The sequence below is a fragment of the Oenanthe melanoleuca genome, chromosome 4, assembly GCF_029582105.1.
Source record: "Oenanthe melanoleuca isolate GR-GAL-2019-014 chromosome 4, OMel1.0, whole genome shotgun sequence".
Classification (NCBI taxonomy): Eukaryota; Metazoa; Chordata; class Aves; order Passeriformes; family Muscicapidae; genus Oenanthe; species Oenanthe melanoleuca.
The window spans coordinates 31,262,764-31,287,748 of NC_079337.1; the positions used below are offsets into that span (position 1 = coordinate 31,262,764).

At 34.6% G+C, this 24,985-nt stretch overlaps 1 protein-coding gene across 2 annotated transcripts in view; it reads right to left on the minus strand.

The window, feature by feature from the left end:
* FSTL5 (follistatin like 5) overlaps nt 1-24,985 on the minus strand; it is a 278,893-nt gene that overhangs the window by 34,223 nt on the left and 219,685 nt on the right. The window contains exons 11-13 of one of the 2 annotated variants that reach the window (XM_056490569.1): nt 15,542-15,568; nt 11,359-11,477; nt 4,775-4,924 (exon numbers count right to left, since the gene is read on the minus strand). In XM_056490569.1, coding sequence (XP_056346544.1) covers nt 4,775-4,924; nt 11,359-11,477; nt 15,542-15,568 — 296 coding nt within the window. The remainder of the gene's footprint in view (nt 1-4,774; nt 4,925-11,358; nt 11,478-15,541; nt 15,569-24,985) is intronic. The other variant, XM_056490570.1, reaches the window with a different exon arrangement.

The window sequence follows — 24,985 nt, forward strand, 5'->3', positions numbered from 1 at the left end:
TACTTGAACTGTTGTACAGCTAATTTGTCAAGGCATGTCAAATTTCCTTTTGGCTTCCCCAGACAAAGGTGTGACCCGTACACACTCTGCCAGAGGACTGCCAGCTGTGCTCAGAGCTGGGGTCATGGCACAGCCAGGAGCAGCAGGAGGAATTGCCTGCAGGGTCAGGCACAGGCAGCACAGCTCCCTGGAGGAAAGCCAGCAGTAGAAAAGGGTTGAGCATCTCAGAAGCAGACTTTCCCTGCTGTTTCTAGCTGACCAGGCTGATCTGCCAGCAGCACAGGGAGGACTGAAGGAAGATGACTGTTTACTTCAGCCTCTAAGTCATCCTACTTAGTGGTGTGCTGCTACGCAGTACTGCACAATTCCTGCTTTCAAGAATTTAAAAATGAAAGCAAATGCTTCTCTTGACTTTAGAATGAGAATTACCTAGATAAGTCAAAAAGTCTGCCACTACACATATCTCTAAAGATACAATAACCATGTTTCCAATACATTTCAATTTAGTCTGCTATAGAATCCTCTAAAGTACTCATTTTGATAAATATACCTGTCATAAAAAATAAATCATCCTCAAATCCAGTTGTCACATATGTGAACACCTTTTACATTAACTTTCATAGTAGAAAGGAATAACAAATATAGTAATACTTGAGAGAAAACATTGTAATAAGCAAAGCCAAATAAACATTATTTTTACATAGAAAACAGCATCACTACAGGACTTAAAGTCCTTTCAAATAAATTTTTAATTTTCTTTAGGGTTTTTTCACAGTGATGGAAGTTTCATTAGAGTGTTCTTGCTTTCAAAATATGAAATTATCTCCACATTTGTTCCCACTAGCCTATGTGCTTTTTTTACAAGATGGTTTCTTATTTAAGATGTAGACTAGAAATGGTTATATGCACATGTACATGTATGGAAATTATATCCTCTGTATTAATATGATCTTTAGGAAAAAGGCAGTCTAACAAGAAAAATGCTCTCATTTCTGAGTTTCAATTCTCAAAAAAAATATATTTAAATCTTTATTTTACTCCATGCTTTGTTTGCAACTACTGTTATTTTGGTTTTGTTTTTTCTCTTTGGTTTGGTTTTGCTTGTTTTTTAAGTCTATTTTGAAGAATGGCAAAGGTAAGCTGGACACAGAGCAAGTCTCCTTGTACCTTCCCCATGTATTTGCCCAAGTATATCCTAGGAAATAACATCCAGATCAGTAACAAATAGTAGAAATTCTACTTAGATGTTCAAAAGTGACAGTAACACATCTGGTTTAATTTATTTATCTGGTTAAACTGTTATTCCTTGGTTTTATTATCTTTCCAAAAAACTTTCTTAAATACTGTGAAATGGAAAAATAATTTATTATGATTACTTAAACACCTAGAACCATCAAAACCAAGACTTCCTTTCCTGCAAAAGTTTTCCACAGCTGGGGTAAATTTAGTTCTATACTTTCCTTAGTTGATAATCTGGATATTATTAAATTAGTGGAAAAGCAATGCTATTCTATCCCTCAAAAAAAAATCCTTTCAAAGTGATTTTTTTCCCCTCAGAATAACATGAAAGCTTCTGGAGTCTCCTTGTTTAAGCTCAATATACTGGCTAAGTAGCACAGACTTAGTGCACAAAGCTCTTTGCTACACTTAGGCATTCTGTATGTCTGCTTTTCAGCTCATTAGAGAAACTTGAATATTTTATGATAGAACAATCTAACCCCATTCAAAAACTGCACAATTGCTTTACATATTTATGGGGAAGGGCTGAACTTTTAATTAGTGGTTAATTGACTGAATTTTACTTTTTGATTAACATACATCTTGGCAGTAAGTACTTCTGAGCATGTCATAATGGTAAAGTGATATATACTTATACATATTTTAAAAAATAATTAAGGCAACTAAAGGCAAACTAGAAGACCCTACGAATGAACATATTTCATAAAACCTAAATTAAAACTTATTTTCAGTGAGCTCAAGAGTAATCATGTGCTTTGGACACTGAAGTCTAAATGCCAATAAATGCAGTTACATTGGTATTTCATCCCTCCTGTGGAGAAAAAGAACCTGACACCTGAATGTCAGTCAGAGACCATAGAAAATATTACCAGACATTCCAGTCCTTCAAATCTGTGGATTGTGTTGAGACTGTAGGTTTTTAGTCTTTCCTCCTGAAGTAATACATCAAATTAGTTGTAAAAAAAGTATTGTTTATAGAAAATAAAAAGTCATTACCCACTCTGTCTATATCTCTTTAATATGCAAAGGTAAATTTAAGTAAAAAACCACCACCTTTTTATAATTAACTTTTTGAATAAACCATTGTATAAGTCCTTGCCATTGTTTGGATAGTTCAAATTTTGAGGAAGCCATGTCTGAGTCAGCTGATACAGAAATCAGAAAGCAGATATTCCAAGTATGCAAAAGTATTAAAGCTGTTTTTGATATTAATCCAATTTCATAAATGCAATTTTATTATTTATTTTTAAATTTTATATGCATATACACAATACTCATGCAATAGTTTGTGCTGGAAGGGACCTTTAAAAGTCATTTAGTCCAAAACCTCCGTAGTGAGCAGGGACATCTTCAACTAGATCAGTTCACTCAGAGGACCATTGAAATTGACTCTGAAGGTTTCCAGGGATGGGGCTTCTATCACCTTTCAGGGCAAACTCTGAAAGTCTTTTGGAAATTCATTGAAAAAATGTCTCCATTACATCAAGTCTGCATCTACCATCTTTTAGTTTTAAACCATTACCCCTTCTCCTATTGCTGCTGTCCCTATTAATATATTTGTCTCCAACTTCCTTATAAGTCCTCTTCAAGTACTGAAAGGACACAACACTGTCTCCCTGGAGCCTAATATGTAATCTATACTTTAAAGATTTTCATTCACTTACCCATGAATAAAGCAAAAGGCATGAAAAGCTCTATTTAAGTGGGTTATTTTATTAACAATTTAGTTAGGTTTCTAATTAAAAAAAAGAAATCTATGTTTTATTTACTAAAGAACACCTGTCATCTATAAATATGATGATACTATAAGCAGTGGTGCACTGGGTTTGGGTGACAAGATTTTGGCAGAGGAGGGAGCTGTACAGGTGGCTTCTGTAAGAAGCTGCCAGACACTTCCTCCATGTCCAACAGAGCCTGTGCCTGCTGATGCCAACACAGACCTGCTGCTGGCCAATATCTAGTCAATCAGTGGTGGGGTAGAACCTCTGGGATAACATAGCTGAGATGCATGAAAGCATTACTGTGGAGAAGTGCTTGCAACCAGATGAGAGAGGAGGGAGAATACGCCAGAAGAACAGCTCTGCAGATGCCCAGGTCATGGAGAAGGGGCAGGAGATGCTTAGGGTGAGCCAGCAGAGATTCCCTTGCAGCCTGTGGTGAAGACCAGAGTGAAGCAAATGTGCCCCTGCAGCCCACAGAGGTCTAGGGTGGAGCAGAGATCCACTTACAGCCCTGGAGGACCCCACACGAGCTGGTGAATGCCTGAAGGAGGCTCTGAACCCATGGGAAGCCTGACTGGAGCAGGGTCCTGGCAGAGCCTGTGGAATTGTGAAGAGGCACCCACAGGCAGGACTTGTGACTTTATAGGGGTCCCAAACTGGAGCAATCTGCTCCTGAAGGACTGTATCTCATGGAAAGAGAACCACACTGGTTTGTGCAGAACTGAACCCATGGGAAAGACTCACACTGGAGAAGTTCATGGAGAACTGTCTCCCATGGGAATGGCCCCACAAGGCAGCACGGAAAAGAATGCTCTCTCTGAGGAAGAAGCAGCAGCAGAAACAACATGACAAACTGACAAACTGACCCCCCATTCCTCATCTCCCTCACTGCTGCTGAGGGAGAAGGCAGAATCAGGAAAAAAACTAAGCCCAGGAAGGAGGGAGAGCAGGGGGACAGGTGTTTAGGATTGGTTATACTATCCATTATCCTACTTAGATTTTGGTAGTAAAATGAGCTGAATTTATTTTCTAAGTCAAGTCTGTTTTGCCTGTGACAGTAATTGGAGAGTGATCTTTCCCTTCCCTTATCTCAACCTGTGAATCTTTTTTTCCCCATCCAGCTGGGAGAGCAGTGATAGAGTGGCTTTGGTGGGTATCTGGGGTCAACACACCCCACCTGGTTTTGCTCAGACTCTATGACTGTATTAATCTCTGTAGCATAGCATTGACTTCTCTATTTGCTGAATTATTTTCACTAAGCAGAGTATATCCAGCACCCCAAATACCAAGAATGAGGAGTAGAGAAGTTTGAATTCAAAGTCTCCAGCCTTGGCTAAGAGTGGTGTTTATTTTTACTGTTTCCATAATTTCTCTGTCTAGAAGTGTACAGAGTAACAGTCCTCCACCTTCTGTAGCCAAACCTGACCTTCTTGTCAAAACTGATAGACACATTATCGTGATAAGACTCGATTTTAGCCAATCCTCGTTTTAGAGTGAAAAGTACCTCAAGTCAGAAACTTCCTATAGAACTCATTTCATCAACTACTTGAATAGTATTTATAAGAGCTATTTTCATGTTATCTTCTTCACAATTGTCTGTTGAGAAGAACAGTTGCTAAACAGAAACTGCTGCTAAATGTTAAAATGTTAATTTTATGTTTAAATGTTAATTTTATGTTTAAATGTTTAAAATGTTAATTTCAAATAATGTGTTTACTCTCAAGATTACTGTTTTTCTGTTTCAGAAATATGAAGGAAAGTCTTAAATTCTTTGCCTAAATTAAATAGTAACGCAAAAAATTATAAATAAATACCTGTACGACTTTCTGAGACTGTACATCAACAATGAGAACTCTGTCAAGTGTGGGCTGAGTCACATATATGAACTTGTCTTTTACATTAACAGCAGTTGCCCAAATACACCGTTGAACAGGATCACCATCTGCTTTGGGACAAACTTCATCCTATAATTCAATAGCAAGAGGAAAAGTGTAAGAATCAAAACAGTCAGCAATGTAACAGAAGGACAAATTATACTAATTTTCTTCTTTTTTAACTGTAAAATAAAACCTAAGGAATCATAGGGAAGGAAAAAGAACACTACGACATAAACCCACGTTAGCCAAACTGCATCTGTAAGCACCACAACTCCCAAGCACTATAAAATAATTCATGCACCAAATTTTGGCATGTTTTCTAGATAGTCAAGAAGCTAGTACTGTTGACCTGAGAAAGAAACCAATTTGAAACAACCCTACATGTAGAAATAAAGTGAGCAAGGGGCAGAAGACCTTAAAACAAGAAAACCAAACCAGGCACACGGTGCCTTGTTACTGCAGTGGCTGGCAGCTCCCACCTGGGCAGCATCACAGTGCCCAGCAAAGGGAAGAGTGCAGGCATGGCTCCCCACACAGCTGAGAACACAGCAGTAAGCCAGGAAAGCACATAACTGGGGAGATAGAAATGCTCAAGTGAAGAGAAAGAGGAGGTGCTATGGTGCAAATTGCCACATGATTCATGAGCAAAGCAGTTAGAGAGATCAGCTGTTTTGGTCACTTGGAGTACTGGTAAGCTGCTTTAAAGATCAAGAAGTTTGGCTACTTCTGCCATAGGACATTCTCATGGCCTATCTTACTAGTGTTAAGCCCAATAAATACCAAATATTTTCTCAATACCATTATTTCCCTCTCTGCCCTTCCATTCCTGCCAAAGGACGAATTTGAAAAAGATTAAAATCTGTTCACTTCAGTGAACTGATATTTCATAGTACATATAACTATAAACTCTTAGTCAAAGTAGCTAACTGTAGTTTACATACTCACTATTCCTAATTTGTAGAACTATACAGCCATTTAATACCTACTTGTGAATATATTCTCCCAGAAAAAGCTTGGTTTTACCAAAATTAAAAGTTACTTGGTCAAGTATATTACTATATGAGGAAATTCCATTTATGAAATAGCAAAATTTCTTTCCTTTAATGGGCATGATAATTATTTAAAAGTGTGGACCTGAAAAACACTCTACTTGGAAAAATACAGGATGTGTCAAGTGTTTTAGTTTTCCTGACCTTTTCTTCTTTTGTCTCTTATTTTTAATTCCTTGCATCACAAAGGATAATTTTACCAAATCATAAGTATTATTTCTTTTTGCCACTTATCTGCTGCTTATTCCTAATTTAGAATGCTCTGCCTGATACATCATAACTGGCTGCTGTGAAAATAATTATGATATGTCAGCAGATGATGACTCAATGTAGAAAGAGCAGCAAGAGATGATGAGCTCTTAAACAAGAATTCTGTTCCTAAGCATCAAAAGCCTTTTAATAGGCACAGGAAACATTATGTGGCAGAACACCATCTTTGGCACCAAGCAATGCTCTTCAAGAAGATGATGCATTTCAACACTTAGTTTTCTGCATCATCAACATCCTTCGCCTGCTGTGCCTCTACACTTTTGAAAATACACTCAACCTTTATATGTCAAAAGAAGAAATAAATCAATTTCTAGCTTTAAAAGAGGGGGTTTCTTTGCAGAAGATTGAAAGTCACTGCTTGCTTCTACATGACTCTTAAACCTCACCAAAGGGAAGGTCTTACAGGAATCATATGATAAGGAAAGGTTGCTAAACTCAGGTACCATGCAATAGCACATCATCAGGAACTTCAGAAGAACTTACAAATAAGTAACAAGTAAGATTCAGTTTGTGCTGATAGGAAGGCATGAAGATCAATGAGAGAAGTGAAAAATCTGGGGTTTTTTAAGGAATGATAAGCATGGGATAAATGGGACTTTCATTCTTAAGAGTAGCTAAACCTTTTCATTGTTGCATTAAGCCAACATATGCAAGTATGTCTCTAATATGGTGTGCAATTACCATATCAGTGATCTATTGTCATTTGCTTTCTGGGTAATTGTCACTTCAAGTGGAAGGTTGTTTCATCAGTCTCATTATTTTTTATATTTATTCTAAATATACTTTTTCTTAATACATGTTTTATCTAAACAGATAACTACATCTAGATTGCTCTACATTATCCTCTTTATTCCTCAGAGGCAGCACCTTCAAACAATGAATCCACAAATTTTTGCAACAAATCTACACAGAGACATTCTTTTCAGTTGTGTCTCAGGGACTCACATTAATTTACATGAGTTTCTGTGACTAAATTCTACAAGGATATATTCAATATATTATTCAAATCAAACACTGACTTCTGCTGAAGGAATCTGTGTTTCTCTCATATAGATCATATAGATTAGTGTAAATTATTCCTCTGATATTACCTTCCCTTGTGGGATGTATAGCAGAATAACTTAAACACTTATAACTACATCCAGAGATGAACTACAGTTTTATGTATTTGCCTGAATCTGAATCACAAATACTCAGAAGTGTATTTTTAAAGATTTTTTTTCCCTGTAAGATGAGTACAAATATAGTCTAATATATATATATATATATATATATATATATACAACCACATATATACATATCTACATATAAAAATGTATTTTAAAGGTTCTAAAATATTTTTCAAGTTGACATAAATTTTTATAATCCAATGCTAATTCTCAACTTGGCTGAAAAAAATGAAAACAAAAGCAAAACCCCTTTTTTTTCCAATGTAACAGTTAAAATTGTGCACCAAATTCTCATACCCAAAACAGAGTGGTTTTCCCAGTATAAACTGGTTTATGTGGTTCTTTCTCTATTTATTCAAATCTACATTTACCTGAAGCTGTTTCAACAGAACTGGAATGTTGCTTTTGAAAATGTAACATTTATCCAATTAGACAGTTTGGACTTCTTTTACACTACAGGCAGTTATTCTGAGGCTTCATAATAATTTCCCCAGTGGTTGGGTAATTGGTTAAAATAATTTATCCTTAAAATATAAGCATAAACCCACCATTTTCTTCTTCTAATTAAAATGTGGGCAATTTACTTTTTCCTAATTTATTCTCTTTGAAAAAAAAAAAAAAAAGTTAACATCTGATAAAACATTAATTGAATTCATTGTTGTATTCCTCCCAGACTTTTTAATCAAAAAGTGACTTGCTCTGGAACAAGTCAGCAGATGGAGGAAAATAAATCCTCAGAGAAAGTTTTTTGAGATAGTCTGGGGCAAGAAAATCTCAAGAGGATTTATATGTGCAAATTCTATGTTTATTAACTCACACTTAATGCAAGGATCCTCTGTGTTTTAGCAGGATGTGAGTCAAATTCTTCAGGCACTGTAATGAAATATCTGGCTGTGCTATGACTGCCTAAGAGTAAGATAATACCAACAGGTTGCAACAGTTTTAAAACATGAATTTATGTATCACCTCTTTACATTAAATCATTGTTCTTTGACATTCTTTACTAAAAAATCAGACCAGATTTTTTTTTAAACTTTTTTTTTTTTACAAACAAGTGTTAGCATTTACTACTATATTTTTTTTTTTTTTTGTGTTGCAAGAGTGTAAACCAAGGCAGTTTCTGTGAACTACAAAGTATGTTTCAATCTAATTTCCTGGGGAAATTTTGGTCTGACATATAATCACATTAATAATTTTGAAATGAAGTATTTTGCTCCAACCTCCATTCAAATGTGAGATGGCATATTTCACTCAAATTTGGCCATTATGTGCTGCTTCTTGTAATAAACAGAAAATCAGTTTTATTTAGAAGTCAAAAGGCTCTTTTCATTAGCCTCAAAAAGGCATATTACAATTGCTTTTCTCCCAGTATCTGGAAATAATTATTCTAATTGGGATTCATTGTGAAAGGAAAATAAAAGCACTTTTGCATAAGAATTAGAATTTAAGTCTTTGGATAATATTAATTTGCAGAGGATAAACAGAGGCTGAATGTTAGTGACGAAAATGTCCCAAGCGCTTCACAATGATAAGATATTTTAAAAGGTGAAAGACTACTTGAACCATGGATAAGAATCTATTTGACAACAGGTCAAACAAACAGCTGCCAAAGCTGGTCTATCTAAGCAACAACCTATATCAGAAAATAGAAATCAGTTTATTTCTGTGCCTATGCATCTAGAATTTTCACTATCAGACTAATAAATTTCTACTTGCACTTGACATTAAGAAGATTCAAGTAATTTAGGAGATTCTGGAAGGAGAGGAAGGAGGTCTTTACAACTTCTGTGACCCATGGTGATCCAGTAAAGCACTAAATCTTTTGCTTCACTTTAAACACAGTGAGTCTATTTGATTCCCATGTTAGATATACACCAAAGTGTTTTTCTGTATTGACACTCAGTTGCATAAGAGGCAATTAAATATTTAGATAAGGGTACTCAAGTATATAGAAAATGAGAAAATATATTTACCTTCAGCAAAATTAGCATACCTAAAGATGTACATGTGTAAGTACTGCAATGTTGTTCTCAATACAGTGCAATGTAGAAACACCTGAGCTCACACAGGAGCTCTGTTCAAGTTTGCTGACAGACAAATAGGAAACCTGTGGAGGAACACTGGAGTGTCGTGTGTCATATTCAGACATCTTCTACTATTGAAACTGCACTGCTGAATTTAGAAATGTTCCTATGCTTTAGCAATAGTTTGGCAATAAAGAGTTTTCTGCCTTTTTCTTCTGTTCTCTTCTGTGGTTTTGCTCATTACTTGGACAGCTAATTCAGAGAAATGTAAAGAAACAGGAGAGGTTTAAGCATGCACATGTTTCCTTTATTATTAGTACATTAATACTTAAGTCATGGAGATGCCCTAATGGGAAAGGCTATGTAAAACTACCTCAAAATATGCTTGGTATACTTACCAACATCTCTGATTAGTAAAAGTATATGACAGAGCCAAAGATAATTAATAACCAGCAATTTATGACACGAGCTGTTACCACTAAGCAATTGCATGCTGAACTTGATAAAACTCTGATCCTGGGACAGAACTGGGTTTTTTATTATTTTTATTCAGAGGAAATAGACTTTCCAAAGAGGTTTGAGGAATATATCATATTCTTCAAAGGAGAATAATTTTTAAAATAAAAAAAGGTTTTAAAAAAACTTTGAAGTTATAATGTAGCCTACTTGCCTGGGCTTTTCTTTTTTTTTTCCTTCCCTTCCCCACCCCACCCCCACCAAGGGAATATAGTTATTATGCTACTCCAGGTTTGAAAGGTTCCAAAAGGAAAGAAATTTTACCTATTCATCTTGATTATCACCACATTTCAATAAAAATAACCATAAAATCTAGGCTACACTTTGGATCAATAAATTTTTAACAGGTTTCTTAAATAATCAGCTTTTAAATTAAACAGCCATAAAAAAAAAAGCTTTTTGCCTTATTTTTGGCTCTGTCAACCTAATTTCACTTAAGTAGCACAAATCAAGGTATGATTAGCTGTTCAAAGCGTAATTATTCACACTAAAATAAATCTTGTTGCTGAGTACAGCAGCCTTTGACATCAATAATGATAACTGAAGAGGCAAATTCCATTGAGACAACTCTAGCTCTGCTGTCATTGAGGCATTAGAGGAAAAAAATTCCAAAACTAAGTGTACAGCTCAATGCTTAGTATGTACTTCAAGGTCACTCATTCAAATCCAAATGAGAAAAAGTTACTATTTTTGAAAGCTGATATATCATATAGAGTAAGTCAATGTAGTGACTAGTACCAAGTGTTCCTGTGGGAACATGCATCATGTCAGCTAGCAACTTGATTAGCAGTAAAAGCAAAACATCACAATAATAAATGGAAGTGGAGAATACAACTAGTGTTTTTATGCATCCTACTCAGGGAAACTATATCATAAATTCTCAGAATTTGGAGAAATCAGCTATAAATATGTTAACAGTAAAGTTATTGAAACTACTTATATGAATTTTAAGTTGAAACCGGAGCATCAATCATCTTTACTAACTTCAGTGGAAGCTGTGAGAGTGTTTACCAGGACAGGGATTTACCTCATGGGATTTGCTGAGAGTTTAATATAGACAAACATCCAGTGGACAAAAAGAAACCATTAAAACCTCCCCACCCCCCAAGAAGATCTTATATTTAATATAGAGAGAATCAATCCCTGATTCACTAAGATGAACTTAACTGGTGGGTTGGAGGTGGGGGCTAAAAAAAGCCAACAACAAATCCAGAAATAGAGAGCTGTTAAAGAAGTGGGAAAGGAGAAAGACAGCGGAAGAAAGAAAAGATTGGCAAAAGTATTCAGGGAATATTCAAAAGAGGGACTGTAGCTTGAATTTAAAAGAGGAAAATACCAAAAATTTTGAGAACACCATTATAAGCTATTTATTAATTCAGAAGATATGGCTGAATTTATCAAGCAGAAGACACTGAACTTGTAATAATAAATTCTCATATAAAGAAAAGTATAATTGAGAAAACACTACAAATAGATTTTTAAATACAACTTGCCTGGAAACCGAGGAGTTTTTCACTAGGCTTAATATGCCTCTGAAATTCACATTCCACTGGTTGTATTACTTTGATGCCATCTTCATAAAAAACATAAAACATGTTCCCAATTCCCAGACCTTAGGGACAAAAACAAATTGAAATGTATAAAATTAAATAATGTCAAAAAGGAAAATTCTTGTCTTGAACTAAAGAACCTAATCACAGTTCAGTATGAGATCAGTTTGTTAATCTGTATAACAGTAATACAGCTAAACCTATGGGATCTCTTGTTGCAAAATTGATTCAGAAATTTACATAGTCTGCTCCATTGGCATGACAGTGTCTTTATGAATACAGATCTAGAAATACACAGTTTGACAGCCACAACAATAAAAGTGGTCTTGTGAAATCATCTACACTGAGAGCAAACTAATATAAATTCTCTATGCATACTTTTTTGTTTGTTTTGCTTAGGGATGGAGGACTTAACATAATTTCTGTATAACATGGAAAGAGAAGACCTGAGTCTTTGTTATATCTTTCTTGATATTTCAAGAAAAGGAAATAATCTCTATTTTATTTTATTAGAAAGACAGAGTTGGGCAGATATTGATTCCAATGTTGAAGGGCCGTAGGTGTTTACAGAATGATTCTCCTTCTTCCACAATGTTGCTGAAAGGCATGATGCTAAGTTTTGTGGAAAAGGGGAGAACCAAATCTGTAGCATGAAGTCTCACAATATTTGTGGTCATGACCACAGAAAAGGACAGTCTTATTAATTTTCTGTATGCCAACTAAGACTGCAGTTGTTGATTTGCTATGTGGATGCTACAATAGATGATCAGTTCATATTAATAAAATTCTTTGAAGAAAATCAGTACTCATAAAATCATAACTATAACCATTCTGACAAATAAACTGTTGGCTACAATGGTAAAAGTGTGCATGTATCCTGGGCACAGGACCTAAGCTTCCACTTGCAGTAACAACATTTGGTATAGGAACACAGAGGAATGAAGCCCATGAAAAATAAATCTAAAATTCTGCTTATCCTAAATTCTGAGGGAAAACCAATGTTAACAGAGAGAGAACACGTCTTAATACAAAATAAAAGAATGAGAAAATCAAGGGGGGGTAGGGGGGATGCATGTTTGTGTCTGTATGTATGTATGTATGTATATATGTATATACATATTTATGTACACACATACATAAATGTTTCCAGTCCCCATTAGGAATCATATAGCTAATATAGTAGTTTAAAGGTTGTAATACACAGAAGGTTGTCAGGCTATGCCTGGAATAAACACATTTAATTAATATTGAGAAATCTTGTGGAATCATTTCCCATTTCTGGCCAAATTTTCCCGGAAAGAAAGAAGAGGCATTCCCCAAGCAGGGTTTTCCTCACTTTATACCAACTCCCTGGTCATGTCTATTCAGAGCAGGGTGTACTCAGGGCAATATGCCCACTCAGGCCAGCGGGCACTTTCCTATGCCTTGGCAGATAAACCACACAGCCTACACAAGACAGCACGTTAATGTCTCTCTTTAGAGAATGGCTGACATTGTATTGTGTAAGAACAGCTGAAATTTGCAGATAAGCCTGACTGATGTTAGGCTGCCTGTACCAGTGAACACAGTGTAGAGATCTATAGCTTAGCAACTGGCATATAGTGCCTTGGGGATGAATATGTGAACATGGCTGGGGACAGAACAGGGCTTTCCCTTCTCCCTGTTCTCACTGGCTGAAGTACATGATAGTTATTAGCAGGATAAGCAATACCAGAATGTGAGGAAGTACCTCAGATGATAGTCCCAGGTGACCCAGATATTAGATAATCAGGCTCCTAAAACCTCCACCTCAGGTGCCAATACTCCAAAGCAAGATTTCCAATGTACAGATATTATTTATGTCTAATAAATAGCCCAAAGTTTTAAGGCTTCATTTCCAAAGTCTGGATAATAATGTTCACCAAACTGTTCTACAAAAGCAGTGAAGGACATACAGTATGAAATATCCTTCTTCCATTTCAATACCAAGTTAAGGAAGTCAGTTCATATAATGAGCCTTTACCTCTGGATCTAATTGGTTATTCCCCTTTCCAATTTATTATGACTCAAAATTCTTAATTTGAGTGAGTGGCTACCTGACATACCTGTACAAATATCTAATCTGCATAAATATCTAATCACCTCAGCAAGCCACTATTTCAGAACTATAGGAGCTATTCCTTTGAAGACTTAATTTTGCAACCCTCCTCCCACTAAATACAATCCTGCACATTTTTAATGCAGTGCCAGAAGCAATAGATAAATAGATTTGCTTTATTTAGACTGAATTGATACTTAAAACTGGCTAAAACTGATTTTTTTTTTTTTAAGGTGGTGGTTAGGGCTCTTTTGCATATATATGAACATACTTATATTTATTCATATATTATATTATTATTGTAATACACATGTACCTTAAGTATCCTTTCAGATTTTCTGATGCAAGTGGTTTCTGCACTTGATATAGAAATATCTAGGCACTAAGGACCTATGTAAGGTTTTGTGATTGTCCTACTTATCACCCATCCCTCCCTTCTTTTCTGTTAATACTTCCACAACAGAAAGTGGCAGAGTATGCATGGCCCAGAGAAGTTGAGGGTAATGTTTATTGACATCTTCAGGTTATTGTTCTCTTGTAAAATATTTCAATGCTGTAATTTGTAATAGTATTTGTTGGAAACACAAGGATTGACCAATGAGAAATGCAGGAGAAATTGAGAATATCTGCTCTAGGAGACATAAAATCTGCTACTATAAATTGCTTTTTCATTAGTTTCACATTAGTCACAGAGAAATTTAGATGTCTTTACCATAAGTGCTCTAGTAAGCTATTATTTTTAATTGGACTTTTTTGTCACAGAATTTAAGTTTTCCTAGGTGCATTCTAATGACTGAAAGCAACAAATTTAGTTGAAAAGACAATCATCTAAATAATTGAGGGCATGCTAACCATTTTTCACTTTTGAGATAAACCATACTTGATACTTTCCCAACAAGAGGTGAGAACAGGAGACTTTTGAGAATTTGGTACAATCTTGTTGCATATCAGTTTAATCATTAACAATGGAATTGTATGAAACTGTAAACACATAATTTGTACTCTACAAGGCCAATAGAGCAGGAGGATCACAGCTGAGCTCCACTACAATCACAGAAATGATTGTACCAGTTGAGCAACTGGTAAAACAGGATTAAAAAATAAAACTAGTTCATATTTATAAATACACTGGGAATGCCAAAAATTACTACAGACAAATGAAACATCAGATTTTTAAATCTTTAAATTAGTTAAAAATAATTTTTAAGAATTCTACTGAAATATCATTTTTAGCATGAATTCACAGCAAAGCCTGATCCAATGGAAATATTCAAAATGATTTCTTATTCCTGAAATAAATTAATTCCTAAATTGGAATTTTAGATGAAGAACAGTCTACTTAAAGTAACAGAATGGGAACTCATGACAACTCTCGGATTATGGTATTTTTCTGGAATATGCAGATAATTTTTGAGATTATGTCATATATATGAAAATTAATGCCTATCTTTTGCTTGTAAAATAAAATTTCCATGATTTTTATGTTAATAACACCTGATTGGTTTTTTATTTATATTTATCATTCAGTTCATCACAAACATCCATTCCTTGCCTCAAAAATTATTACAAACTTTTCCTGAGTATGAGAATAAAATGCTTGGTTTCATTAAGCAGCAACAGCTATCTCAATTTTAAACTGTTTAAGATTATAATTTTGTAAAATAAGAGAGATTCATACCAGAAAATCAATCTCAACAGCATATAAACTGACTGGTTGGAAGTTTTATCATGACAACAATCAAAATTTAAAGGTCTACATTTTAAATCTGAGCTTTTTGTCATATATCCTTGAACAATTGTCTGAAAATTGTGAACAGCTTATTTCCTTCTTTCTCCCGAAAAGGAGAAGCAGGTTACAAAAGTATGAGCATTTATAGGATTCATTTCCACTTTTTTTTTTTAAGTCAAATTCCTCAGTGTAGCAAGGGTGTAGGTAATTACAGTACCTGTAGAGTATGAACAAACACACACACACACACACAAAAGAAACAACAGATGAGCATTTCATCACACACAGAAAATATGAACAAAAGTGATCTCCATTAGTACCTTGCTCTCGCCACAATATGTTTGCAACTGCAGCATGTAAGAGAAAGAAAGAGCAGAAAATACAAATGAACAAGGGAAAACAAGAAATGATACATCAATTCTGAAATAATTATGGTGCTTTAATCGCTGATTCACTAAAATACTCTTGCAGGTAAATCAGTGGAAACAGTAAATTAACAATAGTTCTCTGTGTCACATGACAAAATTGTGATTAGCCATAGTAGTTATTGGGGATAAGGAAAACTCCATCACTCCCACTAAATCCCTCCAAACTAACTCTATTAGCCATTATCAACAGTGTGTTTTATAATCCATTACAAAAAGCATGTGCAGTTTTCATGCACATAAATGATACATATTAATGACAGGTGATGCAATTTTCATTATTTCCTTTAAACCCTTAAATTTGAACAGCTTCATTTCAGAACATAGTTGTGAGAGAGACATGAAAAATTAAAACATAGACAAGATATTTTTTGTACAGCTGTAGTGCAACCATGCCACCAAAATTGTCACATTGTATAATGTCCACTATTCCCTTTGGAAGACCAAGACTGGGAGTATAAGATGGAATGCTAATCAACTAAATGTTTTCATTGATTTTTTTCCCTGAAAGCGTAAATTTTATTTGGCCATCTTGTTTATGGACTTTAGACCTTTGGGACCAATGAAATTATATTATCCTAATATTGCTCTTTCTGTCTGCAGAGGAAAAAAAAAAAAGAAAGCAAATAAAGTCATGCAAATTTTAAGTATTTAGAACTCAGCGTGCAATAACATAAAATTTTTAAAACACCATCGTAAGAAATTTAAAAAAAACTGAACAACTTAAAGGAAAGGACAGAAAACACATATATCACACACATGCACACAAGGAAATTGAGAGCTTCATAGAAACACAGTGTTCCAAAAGCTAAAAACATGAGTATGCTTTTAAAAAAAAGTTTGGAAAAAGCAATGAAAGACATATTATTAAATATTATGTTGCTACACAGAAGTTCCTCAACTGGTGACAGCTGAAGGTTGAGAGTGAAAACAAGAACTATCACTCCAGAAAAGACCTGGATACTAAGATTTTCCCAAACATCATTTGTACTTCAACAGACAGGAGAGGGGAAAAAACAGCCCTGGGATATGATGCAGGTCTTTGGGTCTATTAATACAGCCAGTTTTGGATTCAGGCTCCTGTCTGTACATCTAGCCTGAACTTCACCCTTTTGTCTTTGAGGGTGTCCAAAAGATTTCTAAGGACACTCTAAACAAGATCCCCTCCATTCACCCTTCCAGTCCCTTCACTGCAGAAGGCAGGAAATTTTGCCTCTGTAAATCCATGATGACTGCTCCTAAACACCTTATAGTTCTGGGAATGCTTCCAGGGTGAAATGCTCCCTGTCTATTCCACAAATCAACGTGAGGCTGATGCACCTATTGTGTCTTGGATTCTCCCTCTTGCCCTTGAAGAGCAGCACTGGCATTCTTACAGTCTGCAGGAACCTCTTTGGTCACCATGATCCCTCACAGATTGTCAAGAGTTGCCTCACATGCCATTTGCATCCTATCCAGGCCCTTTTACCTGTGAAAGTCCACCTCATTTAAATGGTCTCAACCAGATCCTGTACACCATAGACAAAGAAAGCTTCCTTGCCAGAGGATGACTTCCTTCCCAAACTTTCCCACTGGTGCCACATTCCAAAGAACAATTTGCCAGGGAAGTCTGACGTGAAGAAACATTCAGTACAACTCTTCCCCTTCCATACCCTTTGCTACCAGGTCCCCATCCCACTCAGTAGGCCCACATTCACCCTTAACCTTCTTTTTCATGCTGATGTCAGTAGAAGCCCATCTTTTGCCTTCTACATCATTCACCAGACTCAGCTCCAAATGGGTTCTGGAACTTTAAAATTTATCCCTACATGCCCAGACAGTGGTTCCAGATCCAGATCACAAAGCTGTATTTGCCTATGTTAGCTTACAAAATCTTTCTTATGTAATGAAGGAAATTAATTTCCCGAGAGCAACCTTTAAAATTACTTTTCTCTTCATATTTTGAGGAAATAACCATGCCACTTGAGGTCCCATAAATCCAGCCATAATGTTCTAAAGTTTATCGGTGTTTTTCTAGGGGTGACACAGGAAAGAAAATAAAATGTAACTATAATTATGCAACTTTGGTGGAACTGTACAGGATCAAACAAAATTATTTAAGATGCTAAGTACAGAACACATTGGTTTGTGTAAATGCAAAATTATATGTACGATTCTGATCTTTGCTCAAGAGAAAGGGCAGGATAATAAAAGTGTATTAAAAGCCTCACATAATAATTTTAAAATTAGCAAATCAGCTAGAAGAAAATTGCAATATAACTTAAGAATGCAATACAATATCACAAACAACAGCCACCATCTCACCTAACAGATCAAGAAACCTTACCTATTTTTTTAATCAGACCTGTAAGTTCTGCTCAGGAAAGATGTCAAGTCTTGAGGTAAAGAGTTCAATGCTGGAACAAGTACAGCATGTACAGATATAAAGGAACTTATTGTTTGCTAAGGAACATATTGTTTGCCTTCCTTTTTGGTTAAGAAAAAGTTAACATTTCCAGACTCACTTTATACTAAATTCTCAAATATTTGTAAGCTTCACAATGTAAGAATATAGAATTATTCATAGATCTCAGCAAAATGTTCTGGTTTCAAGACTGAATATCATCTTCTCTTCTGCCCTGATTCCACAGAGATATTAAATAGTATTAGGAGACATAGTGGGAGCCTTGCAGAAGACATTGTATTCCAAGTTTGTGACCTTGAGCAGGCTATGTCTGTTACATGGGGCCTTGTCACAGGGAATCCTGCATGTCACATGGATACCTGCTGCAAGGGTAGGTGCTGGAATGCCCATAAAAATCTGTGCTGCACACTCATTGGTTTTATGACAAATATAACATTGCAACCTGCCAGAAGATATATGGGTTTCTTTGTTACACCACACAAAACCAACACAGCATGGGAGGGAGCAGGAACTCTCCATGGACATGATCTGCACAGCTTGCTGTGAAAAAATCCATCCACAATTAATCCCATGCTGCATAAATCCACAATACCCAGCATGTGAAGGGTTGCAATATCTACTCACTATCTATTTTCCTCTTTTTATTATATCTTATCAAAGCAGATATTTTATTACACCATTTTTTGTTAGGCCTTTTATATTGTCACCAAAAAGAAGTCTGCATTGTTCTTCCTTCTCCCTCGTCCCCCAGGAATGCAAAACAAGGGAGAATCCAAATTTTCTTGAAAGAGGTTTTCTTTCTTTATCTTTTTGTTTTTTATTTTTAAGCACACTAACAGCTCCATAAAAATCACTCTTCATGGTCCTTACACAGCTATTCTATGGTTTTCTGTATAGCCCCAGCCTTTGATTAGGAGCAGCTAATATAACATCTGAATGCCTGCTCTTCATCTTTGTTATACATTGTACTGGTTGAATGGCAATAGGTTGCACATATTTCACTAAATTCTGTCCTTAGCAATTCATGAAATTCTGCAGCAGACTAATAGCAATGTAAATTCTTATCCACTCTGGATGGAAACAACTGCAAAAATCCATGATATTTCTAGCACTAAATGAATAACAGTACTGCAATATCACATTCCAAATAAATTCTGTATCCTTCTGTTTCTTATTGCATCGGTAATAAATGTCATTATATTCACTTTTCTTTCTTAATAGACACTCTCAAAGATTTCAACTATGTCAACTAGTATTTTTCTTCTCTACTTTTTCTGTCTTGAAACATTCAATGCATTTTGGAAATAAAGAGTGTGTGTGTGTGTGTGTGCAAAATTGAATTGAGTGAGTTTGAAGACTAAATGTAGCTCTTCTAATTCCTTCTGTCATTATAATTAGCTGTTCAAATTTTTGGTAATCAGCATACAATACTATACATCCATCCATACTCAAACAAAATGGATACCAATTAAAACCTGAATACCTGAAAAATTTCCTTGTTTTCTGCACTAGGAGAAAAATAGAGTTTAAGATGGCTTTAAAACAGGGGAAACCAGCAAAAAGACACTTTTCTGCATTATATAACGTGTAATAAAAAAATGTGAGAGAAAAATACAAATAATGTTTGTTCATGAATATAGAACCACTGTTGTTAATTCCAAGTTTTGTCTCATCAAAACACAAGCTTTGTATTCAATATTTTGCAGTTATTTTATTCAAATTTCTATCAGAAATTACGGCTGATTAATAAAATCAATAGTTTCATATCAGCTGATTGTTCTAATCACATTATTGCTTTGCACCATCAGATAGGAAGCCACTGCCTTCAGTGCCTTCAATTCCATGATGGCAAGGGGTCACAAGAAGATGTAATATAGAATAGGACAATGAGGAAAATTCAACAAAGTCATATGAAAAAATGTGTAGTTCAACATTATTTCTCAAAATTATCCTATAGTAATCTGCTGCACTTTCAATTGCATTTAAAAAGTAATTTCAAGATGTTTAAAGGAATGTTATCTCCTTACTTCACTCATAGCCATCACCATTGTTGACTGTTTTGATTAATCCTAAAACAAAAGATAAAGACAGTGTATAAAACTCCTACCCTTATGTTACAGGGTAAATCTATAATATAATTACTATCTTTCTGCTGAACCATATAAGATTTTAATAATTATTTGTATATTAAAAATAATTGTGTGAATTAAAAGTAAAGATGAATTTGACATGAATTGCTTTTTGCTCAGATTCCACAATTAAAGGGAATGAAAAATGTTATGCACATGCCTGTTTTTAATTTCATTCTTTTTCTATAAGAAATTCAGATATGTTTGTTTATATACAAATGCTAATATATAAAACCTAAATTATTTATGAAGCCAACACCTTTCTTTTTAGTTATCCATTGCTTGCTTCAAGTATTTTTTAAATAATTGTCATTACAAATTCTATCCAAAATCCAAATTCCATTCTGCTCTTATGTGACATGCACTTCAATTTCATTTTAGGTTAATACAACAACCAAAGATGTGGTTTATGTACATTGGACTATTTCAGTTAAAAGTCAAGAGCTGACACTTTATTTTGTTCATATATGAACATTACTTTATTTTTCTATGTTTTGTATAAGTCTTTATAATGAATCATGCATAAGTCCTTTTTCATAGCACATTAACTCAATCCAGTGTATACTAGCAGGAAGAAAAAAATGGTTCATGAGCAGAATTACTTGGAAGTTTGAAATAAAGTCTTTGCCTACAATGCTGTCAACAAGTATAAACTTGTTTAGCTCTGCCATAAAATAAAATGCCAGCATAAATTATCTCTGAGGAAATTAGATAAATAGGTACCATTCAGTATCAGATGTGACAGGAAGATTCTATTAAAATTGCATAAAGCCTTTCACAGATAATTCAGGCCATAAATCACAGTCAAAAGGCTTTTAGTCTTATTCCCAGTTCTAGACAGTAGAGATGCCTTGTTGCTTATGATGGCCATAAACCTGTCAATTCAGCAGCATTCAGATCACATCATCTTGTTAGGTGATAAGACTATGACATCACCTAAAAAAGGCAGAGTTAGAAATAGAGCTACTTAATAGCAAGGAACAGTTATATTGTTTTTTTTTTAAATTTAGTCCTAAAGTCCAGTGCACCAGGTAGAGAACTTCTGTTCAGCTTTTTGTGACTAAGTGAAAGAAACCTTAGGATAAATTACTTTACCATATATGATGATGCCATAGTGGGTGAATTCAGTAACACAAGAGCCTATGGTTGATAAACAAAAGCTACTAAATATTAAAAGTTTATCAAGTACTTTCAAATTGGTCTTGGAAATGTCTTAATAGCTTTACTGGATATGTCTGTCATGCCAGTTGTCTCCCCAAGGTGTGTATATATGTCTCAAAAAATTTAGAGAAACAACTAAGAAGTCATATTAATCAATCCCAAATTGAATTGCACTTTGTAACATAGTTTTTTGGAAATAGTTAGGAGAAATTAAAATATTTTTAAAAATAACAAATAACAAACCCACAAAACTATTTCACTTCAAAGGGAACAGCATGAGTTTTTATGACTCGTAGCTATAATTTAGCAGAATTTTTCTAAATTGAAACAGAAAAGAAACTAAAGCACAACCAAAGTACCTGTCAAAGTTATCAAGAAACAAACAAAAAAAAATATGGACTTTTAAAGTTACTTTACTTCAAAATATTTTACTAGTAGCTAAGAAAAAAATTTTAAGTACTTGAAAATTACCCCTGAAAGTATTAACTTGTCTTTAGTGATGACTAGTTTTTCTTTTCCTGTTTTCTACACTGCCAGATTTTCTTCTTTAGGAAAAAAAATCTATATTCAATGTAATCTGATATTCCATATGTGAATCAAATTACAGTGATATGTTCTACTCCATTGTTTATATTAAATATTCCACCATTAGTTTAAATTGCTAAACTTGCTATCTTTTTTCTAAGTTAACAAAGTGGTTTATTTGGTATATTTAGCTATGTATTATATTCCACATTCAGTCAATGTTACCTTGATTAAAAATGAAATTTGGACCAATTCTATTGGTCCTACTACTATTTCAATGGAATATAACTAAATAAATAAATTCCACAGATGAAAGTTGTAATTTCTTCCTCCTCTCTTTGAAATTATTATTCTACTGTGTATCAACAAAAAAGGCAGTAACAGTGCCCACTACACCTTTCTCTTAAATATATTGCCAAGACACACTGCCAAATTATCTATGTCCTATACTGAAACTCTTCAGCTTCCAAACAGTGTTTCAACAACAGCAAGATGATGAATTTGTTTCCCTATGAGTCGGGGAGTTCTAGGAGTTGGGGTGATCCAGTCTGTGTTTGTGATTATCAAATGTAATCACCAACAGAAATCTACAGTGGAGTTGTCCATTTGTGTGTTCATGCTTTAAATGATCCTAAATCCAGTAGTATGCAGGAAAAAGTTATCCATTAATAAAAGATTTGAGAGTCCCTTAAAAGGTACCTGCACGTACTACAAGCTAGAAAATGAAAAGCCATCTTTTATCCATTGCTGCAGGGATGCTAGAATATAGAAGCTGTTTACAAAAAGAGAAAAGAAGGAGTCAGTTATGATGAAATCCCATTTTTCTGCTAGCAGAAGTTCTGGCAGTCTGACATTCCTTTACACCATTGCAGCAGCAAAAACCCTGGAAATCATCACAGATTGCTGCTAAAGGTAGAAGAAAAGCATTGTCAGATCAGAGCTATTCAAAGCTTAAATTGTACTGCTATGAACCAGTTTGGGTTTTCTAATGTTCTGTTAACAATATTCTTCTATAAATACTTTTGTCCTGCATTAGTACAGAAGCAGTATAATAACTGAAACCACAGCCTGACTGAATACCTTCTAAATTACAAAGGACTAAAAAGGTGGGTAAATGACGTGTAGTCAAGACAAATATTTAAAACATCCAGGTCCAAATGCAGTGCATTGAGTACTGGCTAAAAGTTGTTTCAGATGTTTAGTCTGGTGCTATTAGTTTTGAATACATTTCAGAATACATCATAAATTTTAAGAGTGCCATAAAGTACCACTATATCTGCTCTTAGTAGTTGCCCAACTGCCTGAAACTTAATAACTCAAGTAGCTGTAGGCTAGTTAGACTGGGGTATATGACCCAGACAAAAGAGCAGACAACACTTGCACAGAATTAAATTCAGTAAGAAATCAAAACACAAGAATATAATTATATAATTATAATTATATAATTATAAGTCAGCTAATATGAGACCAGGTCTTCACAGACCAACCTGATTTTTTTTTCTGTAAACAGGAGTTTGGTAATGTAAAAATTCATGTAGTTTTGACCCATAATCTTACTAAGCATCTTATTTGTTAACACAGAATATTCTGATTAAATATGATTTATTTAATAATGGTAAAATACATGCTAATTGAATGAAAAACTGCCAAAGTAATTAATCTGAAAATGTAGTTAAATTGGTAGTAAAAGATAAAGAAGAAAGTTCTGGAGCATGTCCAGAGCAACAGGTAGTGAATTATGCCTTAACCACTTTCATCAGTGATCTGTAAAACAAATACAAAATAATTTCCTAAGAAGTCTGTGAATTACCTGTCATGATAAACAACAACTTTAATAAATTGTTTGAATGACTTTTTCAAGTTCATCTCTACAATAAATTTTGTTTTATCCAAATGGAAATGTAGATGTCTTGGAAAACAATAGTAGACTACACCTAATTGAGACAGGTGGGAAGGAACAGGATTTGGAAAATGACATCTGAGAGCATATAAGAGACAAACATATAAACAAATTTCCACTGCTGGTATTAATGGATAATAGTGACAAAGGATTGGTGGATGTGGAATCAAAAATTACCAAAGATCTATTCCTCTTTCCAGAACAGTAAAGAAACAAATAATACATTTGCTTCTGCAAAAAGCAGCTCTGATTTTTAAAAAAACAAACTGTACAATTAGAATTCTCAAGACAATACCTGAGTACTGTGGTAACTGTCTTATTATGAGAAACTTATACATTGTGTGTGTGAGAATTTGCAATCAATATTCATATATTCATAGGAGAAGAATTCTTAAGAGGTCAATTTATTGGAAGGAAAAAAAAAGAGAGAGACTCAAAGGAGGCAACTGAAGGAAAAACTGACTTCAAAACTGAAACTAAGCATTATTCTGTATTAGTGAAATTGATTAAAAAGTAAAGAAAAATACTAAGAGAAATGAGGGATTTTTTGACTCTCTGCATGTCGGACTCAGGTATATGCTTCTCTGTAAGGACACACTTCAGGAAAACAAAGCATTAGCTCTGTATTCAGGCAGAACAGAATGCAATTTAGTGTCTTGTGAAATGTAGAAGATAGAATAGACTTAGATAAAATGGTTCAATCATGCTTAAATCTATGAATCCATGCAATACGTGTTCTGAAAAATAAAAATACATAGGAATGAAAATAAAACCAGATATTAAACTGGTATTTGTATTTACAAATGCAATTTCACCAGAGTCCTTCCAACACAGCTGAGCAGTCTCAGGTATTATTAGAGGATCATGACAGTAGGGGAGACTCTAGTGTCTTCAATGAGATTTAGACCAGGTCATTTATCCCCAGAATGTTTTTACCAGTCACCACAGGGGTTATTCAGCTATCAACCAGACCAGCTATCTCATTCTCAATGGCTTTAACTGCAGGCTTGAGGGGAAATGGAATTCACAGCAAAAAGAGAATTTGCAGTCTCTAGAGAATCAAAACAGCACAGTTCTCACATTCAGAAGTATTTTAGATGCTGCTGCTATTATCAACATCAGAGGAATTACACAGGATTTGATAATAGAGAGCAGTAGAAATTTATCACCAGTACTTGTAAGAGACATTTATATGGGTAATATAAACTAAAACTTCCCAT